The following is a 26,221-nucleotide window of genomic DNA, read 5'->3' on the forward strand; positions in this document are numbered from 1 at the left end:
TCAAAAAATATGTACAGCTCATTTGACTCATGAAGGGTGTTACAAACATTTTAACCTATTAATAATATAACTAGTGCTGGGCAGCGATTAATCGCATCCCAGATAAAAGTTTAACTTATGTGTACATAATATATGTGTGTGTGCTGTGCATAATATGTATATACAAACGCACACATCCACACACTTGTATGTATATACTTAAGAAAAATGTTATGTTTATATATTAAACTTATTTATCTATTATATAAATTCGAGTATGTAAATACATGTAAATGTTATCAAATATATACTGTATGTGTGTCTTTATATATACATAATATACACAGGACACACACATATAAACAAAAACCTTAATGGATATTTGGATCCGATTAATTGCGATTAATCGTTCGAACAGAACTAAATATAACCAATAATGTCAGTAAGTTTTAAAAGTCATTAAACAATAATTACGAATGCAAAACCTGTTTAAAAACAGTGCATTTTTAAACCCCAAGATGTGCATTTAATAATCGTCACTTTAAAGAGGTTTTAAGCCGCCGATTCGTCACACCAGCATGAATCATTCAGAGGAAAGGAGATGGAAAACACCACAAATATTCCTGAAACTCAAGCCATTTAATGAGAAAGCAGCCCATAAAACAAGTCTGATTTACAGCTTTACTCAGACATAGCAGGTTTCGCAAGTGTTTTTCTTCATCAAACGTGCCGTTTTTATAACTTTCAAGACATTTGAATCTTTCTATGACGTACATAAACTACAGTTACACAGTTGAATTAAATTAAACAATCCAAAACAAACAAAATCCCCCAACAAAACAGTGAAATGTTCAGATCATTAGAGCTTTAAGACATCCATCCAGTGTTCCAAAGGCAAACAGACAGGAAAACACACACAAGTTGTGCAAAAGCACATCTGACAACTTAACTTCAGGTCCCGTATGTTTGAAATGTTTTGAAACAAAAAGTGCAAAGACTTGAAATAAAGAATATTTGTTTAAACGTTTAAACTCGGTCACCATAGTAACCAAACGTAACATTCCATTCTAAAGTATGTAACATGGCAACCAGTGATTCCGTTTCTGTCCGATCAGTGATTTGAAAGTGTAGTTTATCAATATAGAAATTTTCATCTTAAATATCATATATAAATATGTAATATATAATGCTTTTGTTAATATTATTTATTAATCATCTTAAACTGAACATACTCTCTTATTTGTAGTTTCTCTCTGTCACTCTTCACTTTCCCTTCATTGATTTATTATTTCATCTGATAATTCACTCATTCATTCGCTCACTCGTCGTCGATGAGTTTCTCAGCTCCATTCTCAGTCTGTGGAGCTTCTTCCTCCCCTCCTCTGCTTGTCTCTTCCTCCTCCTCGTCCTCGTACGAGAGACTCTGTCCGCTGTAGTTGATCATGGTGCGGGACAGATCCACCTCGATGGGGAACACATCGGCCTCTTTCAAAACAGCGTAGCAGTCGTCGTAATAGCGCGACATCCCTGAGACGAAGCGCTGCAGCTGGAACACGATATCCTGGACTGAAGGGAGAATGGAAGGGTTAAACCGCTGTAAAACAGATCATGTGATGTTTTCTGATTCATGTCTCAACTGAACAAACCATGTTTCTGGTCCAGGAGTTCGATTTTCTCCAGAACGTCCTTGCGCATCTTGGCAAACCGTGCGCGAGCTTCCTGTCGACAGCGTAGAATCAAACGGTATTCGTAGTTACCCGTGCTGACACGGTACAATGGGTCACCCAACGCCTGAAACACACACAAACACAGAGGGTTAAAAAAGTAAGCATGCTTTATTTGTTTTTGTTTTTAAATTTTCAGTTTCTAATATTTGTTGCTCATTTTCACATAATCAACATATACACTACCAGTCAAAAGTTTCTGAACAGTAAGATTTTTAATGTTTTTTGAAGAAGTCTCTTCTGCTCACCATGTCTGCATTTAAATCCAAAGTACAGTAAAAAGTCAAAGTTTAAAATATGTTTCAAATAACTTTAAAATAACAGATTTCAATTTGAATATATTTTAAAATGTAATTAATTCCTGTGTTTTCAAAACTATTTTTTTAGCATCATTACTCCAGTCACATGATCCTTCAGAAATCACACTAATATTCTGATTTGCTGCTCAAAAACATTTAATATTTATTATTAGTAGAATTTTTTCTAAAATAAAAAAATGTATATCTTTTGTAGCATTATAAATGTCTTTATCATTATTTTAGGTCAATTTAAAGCATCCTTGCTAAATAAAAGTATTAATTTCTATAATTATATATATATATTATATATATATATATATATACAGTGGGTATGGAAAGTATTCAGACCCCCTTAAATTTTTCACTCTTTGTTATATTGCAGCCATTTGCTAAAATCATTTAAGTTCATTTTTTTTCCTCATTAATGTAAACACAGCACCCCATATTGACAGAAAAACACAGAATTGTTGACATTTTTGCAGATTTATTAAAAAAGAAAAACTGAAATATCACATGGTCCTAAGTATTCAGACCCTTTGCTCAGTATTTAGTAGAAGCACCCTTTTGATCTAATACAGCCATGAGTCTTTTTGGGAAAGATTCATTGGACAGGTGATGAGCAGTGCCTGGTTTTCTCCACACATACCGCTTAGAATTAAGGCCAAAAAGTTCTATCTTGGTCTCATCAGACCAGAGAATCTTATTTCTCACCATCTTGGAGTCCTTCAGGTGTTTTTTGGGCTTTCATGTGTCTTTCATGTGTCTTGGAGAGGCTTCTGTTCAGGCCACTCTGCCATAAAGCCCCGACTGGTGGAGGGCTGCAGTGATGGTTGACTTTCTACAACTTTCTCCCATCTCCCGACTGCATCTCTGGAGCTCAGCCACAGTGATCTTTGGGTTCTTCTTTACCTCTCTCACCAAGGCTCTTCTCCCCCGATAGCTCAGTTTGGCCGGACGGCCAGCTCTAGGAAGGGTTCTGGTCGTCCCAAATGTCTTCCGTTTAAGGATTATGGAGGCCACTGTGCTCTTAGGAACCTTAAGTGCAGCAGAAATTTTTTTGTAACCTTGGCCAGATCTGTGCCTTGCCACAATTCTGTCTCTGAGCTCTTCAGGCAGTTTCTTTGACCTCATGATTCTCATTTGCTCTGACATGCACAGTGAGCTGTAAGGTCTTATATAGACAGGTGTGTGGCTTTCCTAATCAAGTCCAATCAGTTTAATCAAATACAGCTGGACTCAAATGAAGGTGTAGAACCATCTCAAGGATGATCAGAAGAAATGGACGGCACCCGAGTTAAATATATGAGTGTCACAGCAAAGGGTCTGAATACTTAGGACCATGTGATATTTCAGCTTTTCTTTTTTAATAAATCTGCAAAAATGTCAACAATTCTGTGTTTTTCTGTCAATATGGGGTGCTGTGTGTACATTAATGAGGAAAAAAAATGAACTTAAATGATTTTAGCAAATGGCTGCAACATAACAAAGAGTGAAAAATTTAAGGGGGTCTGAATACTTTCCGTACCCACTGTATATATATAAAAATGCTGATATTTGGATCTTTGAATTCATCAAAGAATCATGAAAAAAAATTACGCATGGTCATGTTTTTATAAAAACAATATTTCACAATTTTGTTTCTTTTTTATTTTAACATATTTATCAATAATAAAATCTAATTTGTTTATCTTTTTTCACTTAGGCATCAAATGGCAATAATACAGCAAAAACAACAACAACAAAACATATGTTCCTAATGAATGTTCCTACTGCATTTTTGACATTTAAAAAAATATCCCTGATCATTGTGAAGGACTGTATCAGGGCCAAAGTTTAACACTGCACTGGATCCTCCACCAAAAAACAGGTTAAGGAGGTTTAAACAGTAATAGTGTATTAAGAGTCCAATGATCACGAGTTGATTTCCCTCATGTGATGCAGAGACTTTGGTATTAGTTAGTTAATAAGTAAATGATGAGTGGAGAGAGTGAGTGAACTTACAATACAGCTGTACTCTTCATCATCCATCTCCTTCACCTTCAGACAGTACGACTGAAACAAACATACATAACATACAACTTTAACATAAACACTCTTAAAATCCCTCTGTTAATGTAACATCTCATTTCAACAGACAATAATGAATAAATCTTCTGGCTGTTCTCATACCAAGTACTCAAACTTGACATCCAGGTATTTGCGGATGGTGAGTTTGGTGTCAGGAATCGCTTTGTGAAGATATGTGTTCAGATCATGCAGCATCTGACAGAAAAACAGAGAAATATTATTACATTTCTCTCATTCAATTACTTCATTTTTATTCATGTCACAGTAAGAGTACAAACTCATTTAAGATCTGTTCTCTTACAGGTTTGATGGTCTTCAGCAGCTGGATGCCGAACTTCTCCATGTTTCGATGAGCTTCAGCAAACTTCACAAATGCTTCGCTGGCGGCGGCCTGCGGTTCACGCACACCGATGACGGAAAACACGTCGCCAAATGCTGAGAGACAAAAACAAACATTATATCACACATCTGATGATTTTATGGAGTGTTTTGTTGGTCAGAGTTAGCATTAATACTACTAGTCGACCAAATGCTGTTGGAGTGTGTGTTAGCTAGACACACATTTTGAGAATCTGATCTCAACAGGGATGTTTTACTAGTCTGTTCTGAAAACAAACCAGTTCTTTTGTCAATAACATTATAACATTATAATAACAGTTCAGTAAACTCTTTATAGTGAATCATTTGAACAAGATGAACAAATCTACTGTACCTCTGTGAGTCTGCGAGAGTTCATAGAAAGCTCTTAACAGTCTCTTTGTGTGCTCCATCAGTCCTAAACACACACACAAACACAGATTATTTCCAGAATAAAGTCTCTCAGTCACTGGTTTAATGCAGAAACGGTATGAATGAATCACCTTTGTAAAGTTCAGCCGTTTTTTCTAGCTCCTCCAGCCTCTTCACCAGACCATCTACAACACACACATTTCTCATGTTACAGATTATATGTTCACTTCAACCTATTAATACTTTCAACGATGGCATTCCAAAACAAAGATGATTTCAAGAAAACAGATCTCTTTTTCATTACTGTGATAATGATTCATAATTTGCATTGTAAAGTATATATATGAGTCTGGTACTGTGGTTGTTTGTTGCACCGTCTTTAATTTGTGCAGAAACAAGTGCTGTATTGCATTAGTGATTACCATTGCACAGAATAGCTCTGCTGAGTCCCAGAGCGTCTGCAGTTCCTGAACTCATGTTTTCCACCAGGCGATGCTTCACCTTTTTCAGCACTGACACACAAACACACTTGTGAGCTACTTTATCAGAAAGAAACACACTCTGCACCCATTCCAAAACATAGTTTGATTTTACCAATATCCAGAGATTTGCCCTGTTTCGGGTCAGCCTGCAGTTTATTATACTGGATCACGACTTCACCCTGCAAACCACAAACACATACATCAATGTAATAATCCCTTCCATTACAAAACAATAACCAATAACCAGTCTAGATTATGTGATTTTTACACAAACAGTCTTTATCATAGTGGTACGCAGCAGCAGTTAGAAACAAATTTCAGAGACAAGACATGTATTGTCACAATATTATTTCAGTATCATGTTGTCATACAGATAATATTGCTCTTGTGATGTTTAACTTCAGTCCTGACTGTTATATGAAAGTATTCATATTACACATCCTATATTTATCACTGTAAAACATATTTCATCTGTACTCTCAAAGGAGAGTATAAGTTCTCTAAATTAACATGCAATACGTTATAAGTGCAAAACACAAACAAAAGATAGACAAATTAATACTTAAAAGAGAAGTCAACTTGCAGAACAAAGATTTACAGATATTGACTCAACCTCTTGTCATCCATTATGTTCATGTCTTTCTTTCTTCAGTCATAAAGAAATTATGTTTTTTGAGGAAAACATTTCAGAATTTTGTCCATATAATGGACTGATATGGTGCCCCAAGTTTGAACTTCCAAAATACAGTTTAAATGCGGCTTCACACGATCCCAAATGCGGTTGTAAACACTCCCAGCTGAGGTAGAAGGGTCTTATCTAGCGAAACAACCAGTTATTTTCATAAAAATAATACAATTTATATACTTTTTAATGTCAAACGCTGGTCTTGTCTTATTCTGCATGAACTCTGTCTTTGTTCCGGTTCATGACAGTTAGGGTATGTCAAAAAACACCCATCTCATGTTCTCCCTCAACTTCAAAATCACCCTACATCGCTGTTTTACCTTTTTTGTTTGATCTTCTTTGCATGTTCACTTTGCAAAGGCATGTAGGATGTAGGATGATTTTGAAATGATTTTTGAAGTTGAGGAAGAAAATACGATTGGAGTTCAGGGAGAGTAAGACGATGAGCGTTTGAGATTAAAAAGTATTTAAATTGTATTTTTTTAATAAAAAATAATTGATCTTTTTGCTACATAAGACCCTTCTTCTTCAGCTGGGATCGTTTACAACCGCATTTGGGATCGTTTGAAGCCACATTTAAACTGCATTTTGGAAGTTCAAAATCGGGGCACCATATCAGTCCATTATATGGAGAAAAATCCTGAAATGTTTCCATCAAAAAACATTTTTATTTTCAATTTTCAACACTTCAAACAATTTCTTTACGGCTGAAGGAAGAAAGAAAGACATGAACATCTTGGATGATAAGGGGGTGACTCCTTTTCTATTTGTAAATATCAAATTTTAGTTAATCAAGTTTACTGTTTTCCAGCTTTAAGTGATTCAAAATGCACAAATTATAACAGATTCAACTACATCACACCAAAATCTGAAGAAGTGTTCAAAGACAGAATGATTGACTTATTACTTCAAGATGTAACACTTTCATGTCTCAATAATCACTTAAAATCATGTCAAATAAGTGCAGAACATTCTATCATCCAGCTCTAAACGTTACAAAACTTTGAATCTGTGAAAACTGCTATACAAATAAAACTGCTATGACTTGACTTGATGTATTAGATGTTGTACCTGCACTGCCTGGATCATCTTGGCCACCTCTACTTTAGTCTTTCCTTTCACTGGTTTGCCATTGACTCCTGTGATCTCATCGCCGGCGGCCAGAGTCCCGTCCAGAGCAGCCGGAGTGTTATCAAACACCTGAACACACAAAAATCACCTCAAATGAGCCTCAATACATCACACCTGCAAGCTCATATAAGATAAAACGATTGACATAAAACTAGAAAAAGCTGTGAGGATTCATGAAGATACTTTTAAGACTTGAATAAAATGTTTAGATATCTAAAGGAAAATGTCCCAAATTCAAAAGAACACACAAACAATCATTCACATGGTAACACTTTAAAGCTTCACTACTAAGTTCCACCTGATAGGAATTTATATATTTTACAAAATGTTACAGGACAACGAAGTGTCCTTAAAGCTAACGATCACAAGCACTATATTTCCTCATGCAATACTGCATTTCATACAATGAAAGTATGAATTTAGGACATGCTATTCCAATTGAATTTACCAAAGAACTAAATGAGAGTTTTTATGTCCTGAAGAAACTCTGGAGTACTTTATGGTAGATTGTAGCCTTCTGATGCACATTAACAAGGAAATAGAGGTAAAGGACAATCAACAATTAACCCAACTTTTTTGAATTTCACAAAATAATCATCGTTTTACAAACATACAGCATAAACACTCATATATGTCATACAAAATGACAAACCGTTCTAGCTAGGTAAAACTGAGCAGATAGAGACAATAGGTCTCATTCACTAACTGTGCATGTGTGAAATCTGTGTTCAAACATTTCAAGAGTCACGGTTCTTCACTAACTTTTATACTAAAATGTAATTAAATTAATTGGGAAAAAAAATTAAGTAATTGCTGAAATCACATGAACACAAAAATTACACACTTTGGCCTAGATATTACAGCTTACAACAAATCCATGCAGTTTTTACTGAATGCGACACAGTGATTGAAAGGATGATGATGAAAGTGAATGTTTGACCTGTACGATGTAGAGACATGGACAGAACTGAGCTCCGCCCCCAATACTGATCCCAATCAGGTTCTGTGAGTCTTTCTTCAGAATCACTGTTCCAGGAACTGTGGGAATCCCGCTGGAGACAAACAATGCAATATCACACACAGAACTGTCAATAAAGTCACACAAACATTCTGTCTTCATTTTCAACACTAGATCTGATCATTTAACCTTTTTTTCTTTTTGTTAATGTTCTGCCTAAAAAGATTACTTGCTCTTACTCCTTTCTCTTAATTTAAATTTCTTCATATTGCAATTACATGGTATTTGATAACATGCAATGCCATTCAGACATTTATAAGTGCGACTTAACATAGACAGAGGTCTGTTTTCTCCCCACTATACAAACCACACAGGATGTGACATCATGTAAACAAGATGAATAATAACGCACTGCTTGTCATTCATGGATGATGTTCCTGATACTCACAGTTTGTCCTCCTCCAGCTCATAGTCCATGTCTGTGAACATTATCAGCTCTGATCGTGTTTACTGTGGATCTGATGATCAAACTCTCTTCATTCATTCAGATGCTGAACTGTTACTGAAATACAGCAGCATTAATAAAGCATTAATAAAACTTCAACGCTTTAAATAATCTGTACTACCACCATACTCTGAAATACATCCATTTTAAAGCTGCTCAATATTATTATTGTTGTTATTATTATTATGACTTGGCGACAGGTGTTCATGCAAATTAATAATGCAGGCTTCTCTTACCGTTCTGTCGATGAATAGCTCAAGTATAAAGATGCTGTTAACATGTGACCATATTAAAATAATGTTTTAGTCTTATTTTATGTAGATAATTCGATAAACATTAAGCTGTTTCATCCGAGAACCAGCCTGCAGGATGCCTTCTTCTTTTGCTGGTGTTTAACCGTGGCTGGAAAACCAAGGTACAAAGCGTACACCTCCCCCTACTGGACTGGAGTCTGAAGCGACAAAAACAGGTTCTATACCTTATGTATTACTCCCTTCGTGTGTATATACATGGAGTAAATTAATAATAATAATAATAATAAAAATAATAATAATAAAGCCTATCGCCTCTTTGTTTTTGTAAAAAAAAAAATTTTCAATTAGATGTTTAACCACAACTTTATTCTTTTAGTCCTTATATCAGATGGTAATCAGCAAGAAAAGCTTTCATTCTTAATTGTCTTAATTGGACTCATAGATGTAAAAACTTCCAGGAAATCCCTAATATGGAAAAAGGCATCCAGTGATCTCTGTAGGTTAAAACGAATGAAAACTTAAAGATAATACATGCACAATAGTGACAATATGGTTTGTGTGTGCTTTTCAAGTCATCTCCAGGTAATAAATAAGGTATCTGAATAATGCAGTGCTAACTGACATGTCATTTCTTTCAGTCGCCTACAGAAACTATAAAATATATATTTAGCCTTATTTCGTGATAAAAATGGACAAACAACCTGTCATTAGAAAAATATAGAAAAAATATTAAAATGTAATTAATAATACAAATTATTGGTAATTTTCCAGCAGTGTATTTGATTTATTAGCCAATTAAAAATAAGAGATAAGAAAAAATAAAACCTATTAATAAACCTAAAAAAAGTATTAATGCATTTGACATTTTTGTCCCCCTCGCTTCTGAAATGATGGCTACACCCCTGATCAATAATCAACAACAACAGTCATCATATTGCCCATTTTTGCTTTATTTTTGCCAACAAAAGTGGTTCCAGACACAGCACTGTTTTGAGTCTCGGAACAACATGATGCCATTTCGTTCCTGAATGAATCAACAATTTAAATGATTCTGATTAATCGCAATGACTCGCTTAAAGGGGTCATCGGATGCAAAGTTCACTTTTACATGTTGTTTGAACATTAATGTGTGTTGGCAGTGAATGTACAAATCTACCCTATAATGATAAAAATCCATGCAGTGGTTTTTAATTAATCTGTAAAAATAATATCCCCTTTTTCAAATCGAGCCGTTCTCAGATGCCTGTCGGTGTGGCGTCGGTGTGCTAGTTAGCAAGTTTAGTGGCTAAACGCGCTAAATGCGACTAAAGTAAACAATGGCTGCATCCAAAAGCTCTAAAAGGCTGCCTTCGGAGGCAGCATTCCAAGACAGGAAGGCATCAAGGAACGTCCGAATCTAAATTCTGCTTTACTTCCTTTCTCCGGAGGTACCTTCTTTTCATCTAATTTTGAAGGCAGCATAGATGTATCCTTCGCTGCCTTTGATTTCCCACAATCCTGTGCGTGTGCGTCATACAGGCTACATAAATAAAGATATTCTAATGAAATTAAACTTTTTACTTTATATAAAAGGTGAGATCTTGACCATGATAAACTTTATGAATAGTAATAGTGTGAAAAGCATAATAAATATTATTGTTTGTAATAATGGTATTTTACAAAAATGTTACAAGTGTTCAAATGAATAGTAAATAAGAAAAATATTTACAAAATACTACCAATAATAACGAAACAGCCACTAATAGCAGCCAGAACAATGACCTGTTCTGCACAATAATACTTGCAACAGTGAAAAATGCCTATTTTAAAATCTGCTTTTTAGTCAGACTGAAATCCCTGCAGGAATAAATATTTAGTCTATGAACATGAAGGCAACTGATTGTTATGTTTGCAATTGAAGATGGATCCTTCAATAATAATACACAAACTTCTGTTGAAGGGCCCCAGTCTACATATTTTATTTAACAGTAAGTTCAATAAAATTCTGGCTAATGGCCAGAGAACACATCTCAGGTCAAACACTAGAGTACAAAGAAATTATACAAGCAAAATTCATGTCTTGTACAAAAAAGAACAGAAAATAATAGGAGAAGAACATACATTAAAGGAATAACTCTGTACTTTCGGATATACGCTACATTTTGAGGAAAAAAAAAACTTTCCATACATCTTAATATACCAACTTTTGATTAACTTATTTATTCTTTTTATCAAATGACTCCCACAAACAAGTAAGCAAAAACTACAAATGAAATTACAACTAAAATTATTCTAGAACAACAAAAAAAAAGTAATAATAATAAAATAATAGTAATAATAATAATAATAATAAAGGACAAATAAAAACATTCATTGTTTTCCTCAAAATTAGATTTTTGCTTTAGGACCTGTTTACACCTGGTCACTTCATGTGTTTTTACTGATTGGACAGCTGATTGTATGGTTTATTTGTTAAAACATATCCATTGAAACTTGTCCACATAAACGTGTCTCTGCAAAATGGATATAAGTCCGAACTTCAATATGTATTGTAACTGTAATGTAATTAAGAGAGTGCACGTTAATAACAGATATGTGCTACATTTTATTTATCAATTAACTATTTTTCCAGGATCAAAGATCACCAGCACTCACTACTTTTTATGAAGACGATTGTGTGTTGAGCGCCTGAGACTTTCAGTTTCTGTACTCTGCTACTATCTGCGACGGTGTGTGTAATGCTGTCACATTTGGCTATAACGTCTCATACCCTTTAACACACAATTACAATTTATTTACTTAATTTACAATTTACTTATTTACTACAATTATTATTATTATTTTTTTTTTTTTTCAGTTTGATAGGAGTAAAACAGGGCTTTCCCTAGTATTTTTGGGTGCCCTAAGCAGATTTTCAAAACCTCCCTATCCACCATCATACACATCTTACACCTTATTGTAAATCACTGCTATTTTAGAATCATTCAGGTACTATTATAGTTTTTGTTAAAATTTTGAATTATTTTTATGTTTTCTTATAATATAAGTAAATGTAAGTGTAAACAAATGTTTGAATTCGGGTCTGGCATATGTAAATATTAGGTGTTATTTGACAAACACCAAAGTGAATAAATAGTCTGAATAGCTGTTTGAAGACATGCAAGTACTGTTTGACTTCCTTAACCTTTGTGACAAGCAGGTGTCAGAAGTTGCACTTGTGCAGCATTGCTTTGTGCACAGAGGAAACATAGTAACGGCTGTATTTCTTCTGTTACTAAAGTGCAACCTCCTGTCAGAGAGTGCACTTGCATTTTTATGCAGCACATCTGCTGCTTTTGTTCAGACTAATGAAAAAGTCTGATCGAACTTTTATGCAGCCAATGTGCAATGTTGTAAAACTTAGCTGGTTGATGGAAAAGAAGATAATGTGCATTCCAAAAATCTGAACTATTCAGATAATTAGATATCTAGAATTATTTACATATTCTGAAGTACCCAAGATAACAATACTGTTAATTTTCATCACTGTTGTTACATTGGCACAGCACATCTTCAAAGCATTCACAGCATGATGCAGCAACTGCCCATTTAAATAATATATTTTTTTATTCATTAATTACCCTTTCCACTTTTCTGCAGCCTACACCAGTTTTATACTATCTCCTCTTCATTTTAAAACGCATGTGAATGAAACTTTATATATGTGTTATTACCGAGCATTACTGTCTTAACCCTGACATAGGGCCCCTTGATGGTCACAGGGCCCTATGCAACAGCTTATGTCACATAGAGTGATAAGGTGTAAACAGGCCCTTAGATCAGTTGACCAATACTTGTCTGTGGAACAGAAATGTGACCCTGGACCACAAAACCATTCTTAAGTCGCTGGGGTATATTTGTAGCAATAGTCAAAAATACACTGCATGGGTCAAAATTATTGATTTTTGTTTTATGCTGAAAATCATTAGGATATTAAGTTAAGTGAAGATCACATTCCATGAAGATATTTTGTAAAATTCCTACTGTAAATATATCAAAACTTAATTTTTGATAAATAATATGCATTGTTAAGAATTGTATTTGGACAACTTTAAAGGGGATTGTCCTAACAAAACATACATCAGTGGAAAGATTATTTATTCAGCTTTCAGATGATGTATAAATCTCAGTTAGGAAAAATTGACCATTATGACTGGTTTTGTGATCCAGGGTCACAAATAATCTTTTAAAACAGCACTTTAAGTTAATTTGAATATCACTTAAATGTATTCTGTGAGTTGAGTTTCAGATTTCAAACTCATGCGGTGAAAAATTGATTTCGAATGAGGTTTTCAACAAAAAAGATAAAATAAATGTATTTCAATTTAATTAAATGTATTTATCCAAACTCTCAATAGCTTCCTGTTTTGAATATTTTCTCCATTCATTTTGAATCTCACCTTGTCCTTGAAAGGTTTTATTGTGGCATTTTTCAAGATCTTTCTGGAATCTGCAAACAAACCACTTCCAGTACGGCAGTTCAGAGAGATCAGGGGTGATGCTCCAGTCTGCATAAACTCCTCCTGCTCTTCTGTATTCTCTCCAGGGCACTTTATCATCTGATCCAATAGGATAAAAATATAGATTGCTGTTTCCTACTGCTGATGTGCAGATATAAGCAGACAAATGTGTTGTATTTTCGTAATGTATGCCATTTAGTCCAATGTTACGATGAAAAGGAACACTGTGATCTCCATGATGGTTTTTATGGTGTTGGTGCAGGTGGCTTCACAAAATGGACACTGAACACAACAGCACTGACAGAAATGATCAGTTAGAATCTCATCTGGTCTGTCTTTATCATCCAGATTCAATGGAAAGGTATCAGAGTTGAACCTATTGCTGATGTCAGACATTACAGCAGGGAGTTCTTCTCTTATTGCATCTTCTTGGGTTTTCACATTAACATCATCATGTTTCACTCCACTGAGGTCTTTTTCAGAGAAGATCAGCTCATCTGAGAGCTGCTGTGTGAAACTCTTCAACCACAAACCAACATCTCCACTGTTGACTTGAACATGTTCAGTAGATTCATGTGCTGCTTTCATGATCTTCTGCTGCAGGAGTTTAATGTTCTCCTTCATCTTGGGTAAAACACTGACACTGAACTTATCAGTGATGTACCGACTGACTTCATCTCTGATGAAACTCTTGAAGTGATCTCTGGGAGTTTTAATGTAGTTCATGTATTTGTCAAAATCTTCCTCTTCTGCCAGTGTCTTCAGGATGTGTTTCTCCAGTTTTGATCTGTTTCCATTCAGTGATTCACAATTTCTCATAATTTCATCTGTCAGATCTCTGGCAGTCTTCTTGTAGACACTCTGTTCAATGGGCTCTTTAAGTTTCTGACAGATGATCTTACCGAAAATAGCAGCTGATGTTGCCCCATGACAGTATTTCTGGAAAATACTATAGTACTCTTCTCTCTTCTTCTCCACATATGTTACAGGATCATTGGCTTCTCTGAACTTTTTATGTTGGTCAGTGATCATCTTGTTTGCTCTCTTACAGATGGAAAGAACCAAATCCATGAAGAATTGTTTTTTGAAAACATATTTTACAGGTCCTTTCTGATGTTCTGTTTCTCTTGTCTTGATGTGATCTATGAGTTGTGAAATGTAGCTGATGTTGTAGCCCATCTTTGAAATGTTAAATGACTGAATCATTTTGTCTGTCTGTTGACCAACATCTATGACAAAAATTTTTATATTATCTTCTGGAGAAAAAATTCCAGAAGAGCTGATTACAGGCTTTTTGAACTCCTTTTTGAAAAGGACATATTCAGAATAACTTGGCACAGAGAAAATATCCATGCTTTCCATCCAGTGGTCTAGAGGAGCACTTTCATAAATGTCACTGAGGAGGATTTTCACATCTGTCATTATATCAATGTCTTTGATTGCAGGAGTGTCTGTGATGATCTTCTTCACACACTGTTTCCAGAACAAATCGAAATCTTTCTTCAGTGTTTCTTCATCATTTGTTTTGTCTTTGAGTTTTAAAGCAAGTTCTTTGCTTTTTTCTGAGCATCAATCTTTTTCTTCAGGTCTCGCTGATGAAGAATATCATTCAATTTCCTCTTTGTTTCTTTAACAATATTTTCTTGAACATCTTTGATTTTAATTTCAAATGTCATTTTCCACTGAATCAGTATATCAGCATCTGTGTCTTTCTCAAAGAACTCTGACATTGATTTTTCCACTTCTTCAATTGTCGTCTTCAGTTCTCTTTGAAGATCAGTTTCCTCAACCTCATGAATTGTTTCATTTTCTATTTTGTTGTGTAGTTTGTTCTCAGTTTCCAGCATGGCACTGTTAAGACTCCAGGACCACTTGCTGTATTTTGTCTCCAATTTCCTGTAGGCTGAAATCTCCAGAGAATTTCTGAAACTGAAGACAAATTGTTCTTTTAATAAAGCTTCCCAGAGATCTTTAATACAATTTTTTAGGTGTATCAGCGTTATCCCCTCTGATTTTGAGGCATGAGACAAAATAGTTTCCTTTAGTTCTTGAATGTTCTCACAGTAGTTTGAGTTTGGTGGTGCCATTGGTGGGCTGCCCTCCCAGAACTGAGCAAAATACTTCACATCATTGTGTATATCAAAGGCAATTACATCACTGAAACATCCTGCATCATAAACTTCCTCTTTAGCAGCAAGTTTTGTCATCTCATCCAGTGTCTGCTGCAGTCGCCTCCTTCCCTCCTCATTTTTCTCTCCTGCTGTGACGTCTGAGACGTTCTGATGCACAAACACACATCTGGGATTCAGTCTGACCTTCTTCATCCTCAGGAAGGCCTGAACAACAATCTGAAGAATGTCCTGCATCTCAGATGGGTTTTCTCCAAAAATGTTGATTAAGGTCATATTTCCAAGACCAACAACAAATGTGGCCAATTCATTGTCATGATTTCTTGTTGATCTTCCAGCCAGTTCTAGAGCACGAAGACCCTCAGTATCAACAACCAGAATATAGTCAAAGTTCAGCTGCGCTTTTATTTTATCTGACACTTTGACCAGCTGGATGAAAGCTCCTCTGGTGCACCTGCCAGCACTGACGGCAAACTGGAGTCCAAACATGGCATTCAGCATGGTGGATTTCCCAGAGCTCTGAATCCCTAAAACTGACAGCACAAAGACTCTCTGGTCTCCCAGTTTCTGTGTGAGTTGATCGAGAACAGCAGAGATCCAGATCACAGGAACATGAGCAGCATCTCCATCCATCAGCTCCAGTGGAAATCCAGAGATCATCATCTCTGCTGCAAGACTCGGGAGAGAAGAGAAGTCAAACTGAAGGTCTTTCTTGTTCTTCCTCACAGATGAACATGATTCAGATCTGACCGATCTCCCTCATGATGTGCTCCAAACCAAAGTTTGAAGCTGTAAGTTCTTTAGATATTCTCTCATGTTCTGTTTGTTCAGCCTTGACTTGCTCAGATTTATCATATTTGTGAGAAAGAACAGAAATATTGCTTGAGGTACATTCATCCAGGAGAATTTCAAGCCATTTTAGAAAATATGTCTTATTTTCAGGATGCAAGTCAATTTGTTTAAAAAACAGTTGCATAAAAGTATTTATGTCAGATGTATGCTGCTGTTGGCGGATTTTCTTCATTTCTGAATGTTTTTTACTTATTTCCATTTCTGTCTCATCTGCTCGAGGTCGATGTAGTTCTTTGTTCTTCTGACTCCACTGATGCCACAGTTTCCCCTGGTGAGGCAGAAATGATTCTTTGATTTCTGTCAGATGTTTCTTCTCCAGTAAACTCATCATCTGCTGTGCTGCTTCTCTTCCTCTCCTGCAGTCATCATCATCTTCCTCATCTACTCTGATATCTGAGTGTTTGGACACATCTTCAAGTCTGAAAGTGGAAGATGATTGTGAGAGACAATCAATCTTTTAAAGCTATAAGTTTCTGAGTTCTTCAGATACATCTGAATGATTTCTGTTTTTTAGACCAATTTTGAATTTCCATTTTTTTATCTCGATGAAAGTAGATTCATCCTCAGTAAAAAGAAAAATTAATGGCTTATTGTTTCTAAACAGGTTTTGTATCTTTGCTGCATGTCTATCATTCCTGTCCAGTTGTGGCAGAAGAACAACATTGACTGAGGCCATTTCAGTGAGGATCTGCAGCTGTTTCTCATGGTCTCCTGCATCACCGTGTAGATTACAGAACGCAACACAGTCAGTGAATTTATCATCATATTTTCCAGAGGGGCAGAACCAGGCGATCTCCACCACTCCATCCATCAGGACTCTGGTTCTGCTGCTGCCTGCACAGTTCCTGTGGAAGAACGTGTTGTGTTTCTCATTGATCAGTCTGTTCATCAGCTCAGACTTGGATGAAGACACAGAGCCAAACCTGAAGAAAAACACCATTGGAGTTTCTGCCTTGTAGATCGGCTGGGATTGACTGATGATTTCATTGTTGGTGTTTGTCATCTTCCAGCTCTTGTTGATTTGTCTGAATGTCCAGAGAGGAAACTCAATCTGTTGTGTGAATGGATCAGGAACAAGCAGAGGCAGAGCGTACTGACACTGGGACAGTTTAGTCACCATCAGCTGCTTCAGGAAACCATCAGCACAATGAAACACAGCCATCTGAACATCCATCGGGTCAATTCGCTCGGATTGACTTGTTCCCCCTTATTAGAAAAAGACATTAATTTAAAAATATCACTGTCTTCATGTGGGTCATTGTCTCTTTGCTGCATGTAATGTTGTTCATTGTGTTCCACAACACTGACATATCTTGCACTATAGTTCATCATCAGTAGTTTTTTCAGGAAAGTCTGAATCAGCTCCTCCTCAGCACAAGACTCATGGGACTGTAATGAATGTGCAGTTAACTGAAGAACATCTGGAGCTCTCAGTTTATGATGTCCACCTTTAAAATGAAGTCTGTCAAAAAGATGCTTTGTTTTTTCAGTAATTTCTTTTCCTTTCTCTTGTTCCAGTATTGTTTCTTCTACTGAAGCTAATTCCTGTGAAAGAAACAACAACTTAGTTGACAATTTGTAAGGATTATGCAATGATTTTCTAATGTATTACTATTCATTAATTATATTTCAGCCATCACATACCCTGTGTGTATCCTTCTTTATGTTTGTGATGTGCTCCATGTTCTCTTTCTTGACTGTAATTGTATCTATTTGAACAAACAAAAAAGTGGAAAATTGAAATAATACTTCTCTGAAGTTGTAATTTCTGTACTTGAATCACAAGTTACTTTGATACAGCCAAATTATTGTGAAGTGATGATAGTAAGAGTAAATAAAATGTAGAAACACACACACACACACACACACACGTTACCAATTTCTTTTTCACTCTTTTGTAACTTTCGCCTCATTTCTGTATTGTACATCTCTCCAGTGTAACAATGTTGTTTATTCTCAATAAACAGATGCTCAGTCTTCTTCATCAGGTCTCTCATCTCTGACTGGTTGTTCATCATCTTGTTGCAGGTCTGATATCTGCCTCCACATTTCTCCAGCAGCTGCTCCAGAACAGAATTGCTCTTCAGATCATCTATTATAGTGTCACATTCTTCTTCTGTCTCATAGGTGAAGAGAATCGTCACAAACTGAAGAACTTTGTCACCAAACACTCTCTGAAGCCATTCAAGACCCATCTTATCAGCATCTGTTAACTGACCCAGTCGCACAACAAAGATGAAGGCATGAATTTTATGTTTGTTCACTAGTTGATCAATGACATTATTAACAGAGTCCAGGTAAAGTTCAGCTTCATGTAAATCAATCATGTTGATCACAGAGACGTGACGTTCTGCTATTTTCCTCTGATGAGAAACACTACTTAATGTTACTGTAGTACTAAAACAGAACTGTTTTTCTCCAAGTAGAAAGTTGTCGTGTCTAAACTGGACTGATGCTGAGTTTCCAAACAGTGCAACTGTCAGAGGTGACTCTGTATGACCTAAAGTAAAAAATAAAATAAAATAAAATTAATAAATAAATCTAAATTCTCTAAAACACACCATAGGAAAAGATTAAGGATGATCATCTGATTAGTGTTGCAAATTCAGACTCTGATCAGATCTGTTCATTTTGAATGAATAATTTTGTGCACATCATTATACAGCATTCATGCATTTATGTATTTGTTTTTATAAAATTCCATTTGCAGGAGACCATTCAGGGGAATGTGCATGTGTTTTAATATACTTTTGTCATGTATTTCTATTTATTAAAAGCTATATCACATATTTTAAGACTCACCTCCTTCTGTGATCTGTTGCTCCATAGATTTCTCTGAATCTTCATATTCATCACAAACCAGATAGCGTCTACTGTTCATTTGTGAAAAATTCTCTAATTTCTCTCTAAGATCAGCAGAGGAGCTGCTTTTCCTAAATTTGTAATGTTTGTTAAAACATTTTTTAACAATTTCCTTTAAAATGTCATTGACACCAGTCGGCTCAACACTGTCTGGCTCTTGCGTGCTGAGCACCATGGTGTGTTCATAAACCTCACTAGAGAAATAGTTGAGCACTTTCTCCACATGTTCTTGATCTTCTCTTGAACACTGATTATGTTTGAGGACCAAAACAATCAAATGAGGTCCTGGATCAGAGAGATACACACACTCATTCACTGCCTCTGTGATCTGATGATCTGAGAGATGTGGCTGGAGCAGGTGAGGAACGTTGATGACTGTCTTGTGCATTCTCCTTTCTCTCTGCACTTGATCTGGAGGAGCTTCACTGTCAAACATTGTTTTACCTAATATGAAGTTTCCCACTCTGCAGTTTTCTGACAAGCTCTTCCCCAGCAGAATAATCCTCAGATCACTCACTGAAACACACTGTGTTATGAAAAAGCAGTACAAGCAAGATAAAGGTATAATCTGTTGTAAGTTTGATTTAAATACTTACTTGAGGGGGGGTCGATCCATGCTCTGGCTCCTTCTGTGAGAAGTCTTTACTACAAAGCAAAAAGCATTACAACAAAGAGTTGAACAAATTGCAACACTATATACTGGACTGTATACAAAAGTGCAGAATCAACTAGTAATGCCAAGTGCATTACACTGTGAAATTACAAATCAAGCAAGTTACCATCATTTGCGAGTGCTCTGGATTACAGGTGAGGCTATGGTAATAATGTTGTAAATAATGTTCAGTGTCTTGCACAGAATGATCATTTCGCTTCATAAGACCTCAATGTGTTAAATTTGTGTTCATTGATATGCTTTTCAGGCACAGCAACATGACATGATCTGCAGGCAGTTGATGGAGCGATGTAAGATGGGGTGGCCAAGAGAGGAGGAACTGAAAAAGGACATAAAACCTTACTGGGTCCATCAAAGTGAGCTGTACATTGCTAATCGCCTCTTGATGAAAGGACAGAGAGTTGTAATTCCAGAGAAAATGCAGACCTTAGCTTGGAAAGATCTTAGCTTGGTCACATGAGGGACATGGGAGTATCCAAGTGTAGGGCTCGAACACAGCAGTCACAGGACACACTGTGGTGGCTGGGCCTAAGTAGCCAAATCGCTAAAATGGTTGCACAGTGTGAAATATATGTAAGACATCAACCCCAGCATACAGAACCTATGATACCATCCCCAATATCTATTTTTCCCTGGAAAACTGGCAGCAGATCTATTCTTCCATGAAAACAATCAAGACATTTCTGATAAAGAATCAATCCTCAATGTGCACTGTTGGCCTATTGCTCTGAATGCAGACATCGAGAGTATGTTTTATCAAGACCGAGTGCCATCAGATGAAAGAGATATGCTTCGCTTCCTGGGGTGAGAAGATGTTGACTCATTTACACGCCAAATCCCACCATTCCCTGCAGGTCTCCAGCGAAACTTTCTGACTGCCCATTCCCACCCGCAGCAAAGGTAAAACCGCCTGCTCCCGCAAGATTTGCGTTGGTCCTGTGGGAGCCCAAACCCAATGCAGCCCTCTACTGCCAGTTTTACTTTACAATGAGTTGCTGAGGACAACCAAGGAAACTTGTCAGATGACACTGTAAAAACAGTTAAGCAGAATTTTTACGTAGAAGATTGCCTCAAAATCAGTACCAACTGAGGAGGTTGCCACTGAACTTGCTTCTGAGCTCCGAGATCTGCTCAGCAGAAGAGGCTTCAGATTAACCAAACGGTTGAGCAATTCTAAAGAAGTAATGAGATCAATACCAGTGGAAGACTGGGTGAAGTCACTAAGTGAGGTTAATCTCAAGGATTTGCCATTCGAATCAACAATAGGAGTCCTTTGGGATGTGGAAAGAGATTATTTAACATTCAAAGACAAGTCAATAGAAAAACCAGCAACAATTCTTGCTCCAGGCTGAACTCAAAAGCTGGCAGCCCTGTTTGAATGAGTTGAGGTTTTTGGTTTCCTGAACAACCGTTACAAAATTCACTGTATAGGTTAATGTTAGATATTATGCTCCAACCGCTGGGTAATCAGATGATAAAAATAAGAGAAATACATTCCAATAGACTAACATTTAAAGTTATGGTAGGAATGTATAGCTAATGTGGGGTAATGTCAAGTAATCAGCAATCATAAGATTTATCTATGCTTTTTTATGCCAGGCTGGAGTTGTATACTGATTATCTGTCACAGCCTATGGACCCTCTGAATTAGCCTTGGCCACCCCTGACCACCTGTGTGTTTGTTGAATTTCTTGCTCTGATAAAATAATTTACCCATTAAACTGTGGCATTAAATGCCAGCACAAATATCAATATGATCTAATAAAATAATAATGTACAAATATGAACTGCAGCCATATACTGTACTTCCATAGTATTATGTCCATCCCAATGTTTTAAGAAACTATTGTGTTATCCTTGACAAATGAGTGTATTTCACTTCTTTTGTACAATAAATCAATTCAAATGGTGTATTTGAATTTATGATTTATGGCTCACCTATGAGTTTTATGATAGTTGTTACCCTAATTCAACTACTTAAAATATTAATTTCATATCAGTGCTAATATCACTGGTTAAAACTGAAAAAAAAAAAAAAAAAAAAAAAAACAGCAGGAGTTTTCATGAAAGTTTCAGGTAGACATTGTTCACTCACATCTGCCTTCCCTGTTGGCCATTTTGTCCTGCCTGATGTTGTCGTCTTTTTTCAGTGTTCACATCCAACACCTGAGTGGGCTTCACTGTTCATTGGTCATTCCTTCAGGGTTAAAAATAAATAAATAAAAAGAGTTACCGAACATGTAACGTACTGCAACCAGGGCCGGCCCTGTATATCTGGGGGCCCTAAGCAGGATAATTTTGGGTAAAATACTCCTTGCAGTAAAATACTCCTTACAGTAAATAGTGGAGTATTGCCATCGCAAATCAGCAACTGTATACAATATAACACATTTTATACATTTAACACACAGATATGCGAGTGCAAGATGCTTTCAGTTAAAGCAAATCAATAACGCATTTTGGACTGGGACTATACCTTAAAGGAGAACTCCACTTCCAGAACAACTATTTACAAATAATGTACTCACCCCTTGTCATCCAAGATGTTCATGTCTTTCTTTCTTCAGTCGTAAAGAAATTATGCTTTTTGAGGAAAACATAAGACCCTTGTTCCTCGGCTGGGATCATTTACAACCGCATTTGGGATCGTTTGAAGCCACATTTAAACTGCATTTTGGAAATTCAAAATTGGGCACCATATCAGTCCATTATATGGGGAAAAATGCTGAAATGTTGTCCTTAAAAAACATAATTTGTTTACGGCTGAAGAAAGACATAAACATTGTGGATGACAAGGGGGTGAGTACATTATTTCTAAAATTGTTGTTCTGGAAGTGGACTTCATTTTTCAGACACACAACTTCAGAAAGCTGTGTGTCAGATTAAAAAAAGAAAGACTGAATGTTGGATTAAAAGCAAGGTTTAACTTTTATTTATCCATTCTCTTATATCTTGAATACGCTCGAGTTCAAGAGTTACTCAGTGTAATCCAGAACACACTCAGATGATAAATGTATCATTTATATCATGACAGAAGCATGTGGTTGGAATAACTATCCTGAGAAACAGATGGATGCAATTCAGTATATTTTCACAATGTTTAAGTGAATCTGGATCCCCTGAACATTTTTTTTCAGTTCATTTACTAGCTAAAGGCTTTATTGCTGAAAGGTTTCATCATTTCGTCTTTCAACTGTCGGTCTGCATGCAGAATTTGTTCAGGATTTCAATATAACAAGAGGACAAACTTGCTACATTTTATTATTATTTTTTCATTTTTCATTTTCAAAGTCATTGTTTTATAACAAGCACATGTAGCATTAGATGTAATGATCACATTATTATGGAATTTCATTTTTATGAGATGTTTAAAAACCTGATTAAAGCAACTCCACACACTGTACGTTATTTACCTTAAATATGAGTTACATTGCGCATTACATATCCTTTTTGAACTGTAAAAAACATTCAACTGACTTAACTGTAGGGGGCAATAATGTTGCAAAAATACAAAAAAAAAATGTGCTTGTTTGTTTGTATTATTAAACAACAGTTTTATAAGTTAATAAACTTATTTGTTATTTGTAACTTATTTGTAACTTATTATATCATTTAAAAATGCTAGTATCTAAAACTAATTTAACCTCTAAACATACAAAACAATACAACAAATACAAAGCTATACAACAATTCAATTTTGTTAAATGTTGCATAATCTTTTTCAATAAAAGTTATGACAGTTAAAATTTAGAAAATGTAAATCATTTTAGGATTTTTCTTGCTCCATAGAACGTCACTTTTTACTTGCTGCATCGTCAGAAGAATGGCATCTACGCTAATATTAGCCTGTTTTTTTCTTATTCCGAGGTCACTGTAGCCACCGGATCCAGTCTGTACCCAGACCATATGGTCACTGCAGTCCCCTGGATCCAGTCCGTACCCAGCACAGATGCTGGATCAGCACCTAGAGATGACCTTTACATCCCTGAATGTCAGCGGCGACCATGTCAACTAGATGAGCCCCAGAGACGGACCATCAAAGAGGAATTTATTACCTAGACGGCCGTCAGTGCAAGACCACGGGAAGCAGATGAGTCCTCTGCAATCTGACTTTGCTGCAACATGGAACTTTTTTTGCAGTACTGACACACTATTGTCCTATTTAATACTGTAAAGTTGTTTTGACACAACCTGTTTTGTTAAAAAGTGCTATATAAATAAACGTGATTGATTGATTGATTGATAATGACTCGGACCCCCTAGTGGCGGCGGGGCCCTAAGCAGCCGCTTAGTTCACTTATAGGAAGCTGCTTTTGTAGTACTGTACACTGTAACAATGTCACGCTAACTGTGTATATGTAATGTAATGTAATGTTTTATGTTTGTCTTATGCTCTGATATAGGAAGAGAGGTCACATTCTGCCCTAAGGTTTTTTTTTTTTTTTTTTTAACAGAAAATGGAGCATAAGATTTAAGACATGTAAAACTGGTTTAGGGGTAGGGTGTATCTGTAAAACTTCTGGGACTTCTGACATTTGTTCTAACACATTCCTTTATACTGTGTTAGTTAGGTCAACCAGAACTGTAATGACAAAACATCTCATGAAGTTTTTACTTTGATTTAAAAGTGAATGGGATCTATGCTTCTATTATCCTGAGGTTCCTAGAGTCAGCCTGAAACAGTTTGTACAGATGTTTAGACTTACGACCAGCTAAAACATCTACAATCAGACCAGAAATGTCCAGTATAGTATAAAGCACAATAAACGGAGCTATATTTGCTGTATATGTGTATCTGTATACGTGTCATTTCAAGATACACTATGTGATCTGTCTTGCACTGGTGAACCAGCAGAACAGGCTTTATGCCCCCAGGTGTCTTACTTCTGTTCATATAAACTTGTTTAATTATTCATATTCAATTAAGAAGAAGAGCCAAAAGTAACATAATAACAGCCTGTCGTAAAGATAACCACCCTCTCTACACACAGCAAGACTATTTTTGGCAAAACTATGTGCTAATTGCAACATTTAATAAAGTTTCCTAATATTTCTAATATTAGCAATGTGTTCACTTGGTTTACAATAAATAAATAAATAAATAAATACATAAATGAAAATAAGATGAAAGATGGAAGATGAAAGATGGAAGATGAAAGCAAAAGCCACTACCACAAGGTCAGAAAATGTATTTTAAACTACTAAAAGAATTTTTAATTAATTAAACTAAACACTTGTTATATCTTACACTTATATCTACACAAATTTCCATAATAAAACAATCAATAAAAATGTTTTAAAGAAAGGTGATACCTGTGTGTTGAGGTGTTGTTCAATCTCTTTATGAACAAGAAAAAAGTTTCTCTGTCTGTATAGGTGGGTGACGTGAGTGAACTTTAGACTCCAAAGTGAACAGAACAAATATTCTTCAGCTGACAGTTCTACACAAAGGTTAAAAAAAAAGAAGAAAAAAGGAAGAACTGATAGACATACAGGCCCTGCAGAACAGAACAGGTAAGTTGACCTGACAGCATCCTAAAAAATTGTAAATTCATTAGCAGATAAAAAAAGTAAGGATAAAACAAGTAACACACATCTTCTAATTGTTTGTCTAGAGTTTATACTGCCATCGCATATACAGTACTGTTTCTTAATAAGTTTTATATAAATGTTGTATATTTTAATTGAATGTGAATGATACTGAGCTCTTGAGTTCTTGTCATATTTTATTACCGTTTTCTAAACTATAGCAAATAAATTGTAATAATTTGGAAGAGAGACATTTGGAAGGTGTCTCGATAAATTTTGGTTTGACTGTAATTCATATGTAATTATCAAGATGAATTTGTATTTAATGAATTTGGAATTACAGGATTTTTAGCCCGATTTTGCCCCGATTTTCCCCTCCCAAGAATCGGAGCAAAAATCTTGTGGAGCACCTCGATCAGTCCCAATGTTCGGCACGGATTATCTGGTAATGTGAGACGTTCACAGATCGAATCTTGCACCTCCCGATCTGCTCTCACATAAATCGGGGCTTCCCCGATCATATCAAACATGTTTGATATTCAGGATTTTAAATCGGGATGATCACGGCTATGACGTCAGTACTAATGCGCAAAGCAGGCAAAACCTGTTCCTGGAGATCTACCTTCCTGCAGAGTTCAGCTCCAACGCCGATCAAACTCACCTGAACCAACTAATTAGGATCTGAAGGAGCACTTGATAATTACAGACAGGTGTGTTTGATCAGGGTTGGAACTAAACTCTGCAGGAAGGCAGATCTCCAGGAACAGGGTTGGGCAGTCCTGGTCTAAACTATAGCAAATAAACTATGATAATGTGAGAAACTGAAGGTGTCTGAATACATTTTAGTTTGACTGTAAATCACAGAGGTAACTTGACTCTTGTCTG

The 26,221-nt window shown here is 36.0% G+C and overlaps 1 protein-coding gene and 1 pseudogene across 1 annotated transcript; both read right to left on the reverse strand.

Annotated features, from left to right (window-relative positions):
- Window positions 1-599: 599 nt before the first annotated feature.
- pick1 (protein interacting with prkca 1) lies at window positions 600-8,968 on the reverse strand. Its single transcript, XM_051105796.1, has 13 exons — window positions 8,796-8,968; window positions 8,503-8,616; window positions 8,037-8,148; window positions 7,037-7,165; window positions 5,393-5,459; window positions 5,221-5,310; window positions 4,930-4,983; window positions 4,782-4,844; window positions 4,371-4,504; window positions 4,172-4,264; window positions 4,004-4,054; window positions 1,626-1,770; window positions 600-1,545 (listed from the first exon to the last, which is right to left on the reverse strand). The coding sequence occupies exons 2-13, from the start codon at window positions 8,541-8,543 to the stop codon at window positions 1,298-1,300; spliced, it is 1,227 nt and encodes a 408-aa protein (XP_050961753.1). The 5' UTR covers window positions 8,544-8,616; window positions 8,796-8,968; the 3' UTR covers window positions 600-1,297.
- A 2,661-nt stretch (window positions 8,969-11,629) lies between these two features.
- LOC127162858 (interferon-induced very large GTPase 1-like) lies at window positions 11,630-25,170 on the reverse strand (annotated as a pseudogene).
- Window positions 25,171-26,221: the final 1,051 nt, after the last annotated feature.

The sequence above is a fragment of the Labeo rohita genome, chromosome 3 (assembly GCF_022985175.1).
Source record: "Labeo rohita strain BAU-BD-2019 chromosome 3, IGBB_LRoh.1.0, whole genome shotgun sequence".
Lineage (NCBI taxonomy): Eukaryota > Metazoa > Chordata > Actinopteri > Cypriniformes > Cyprinidae > Labeo > Labeo rohita.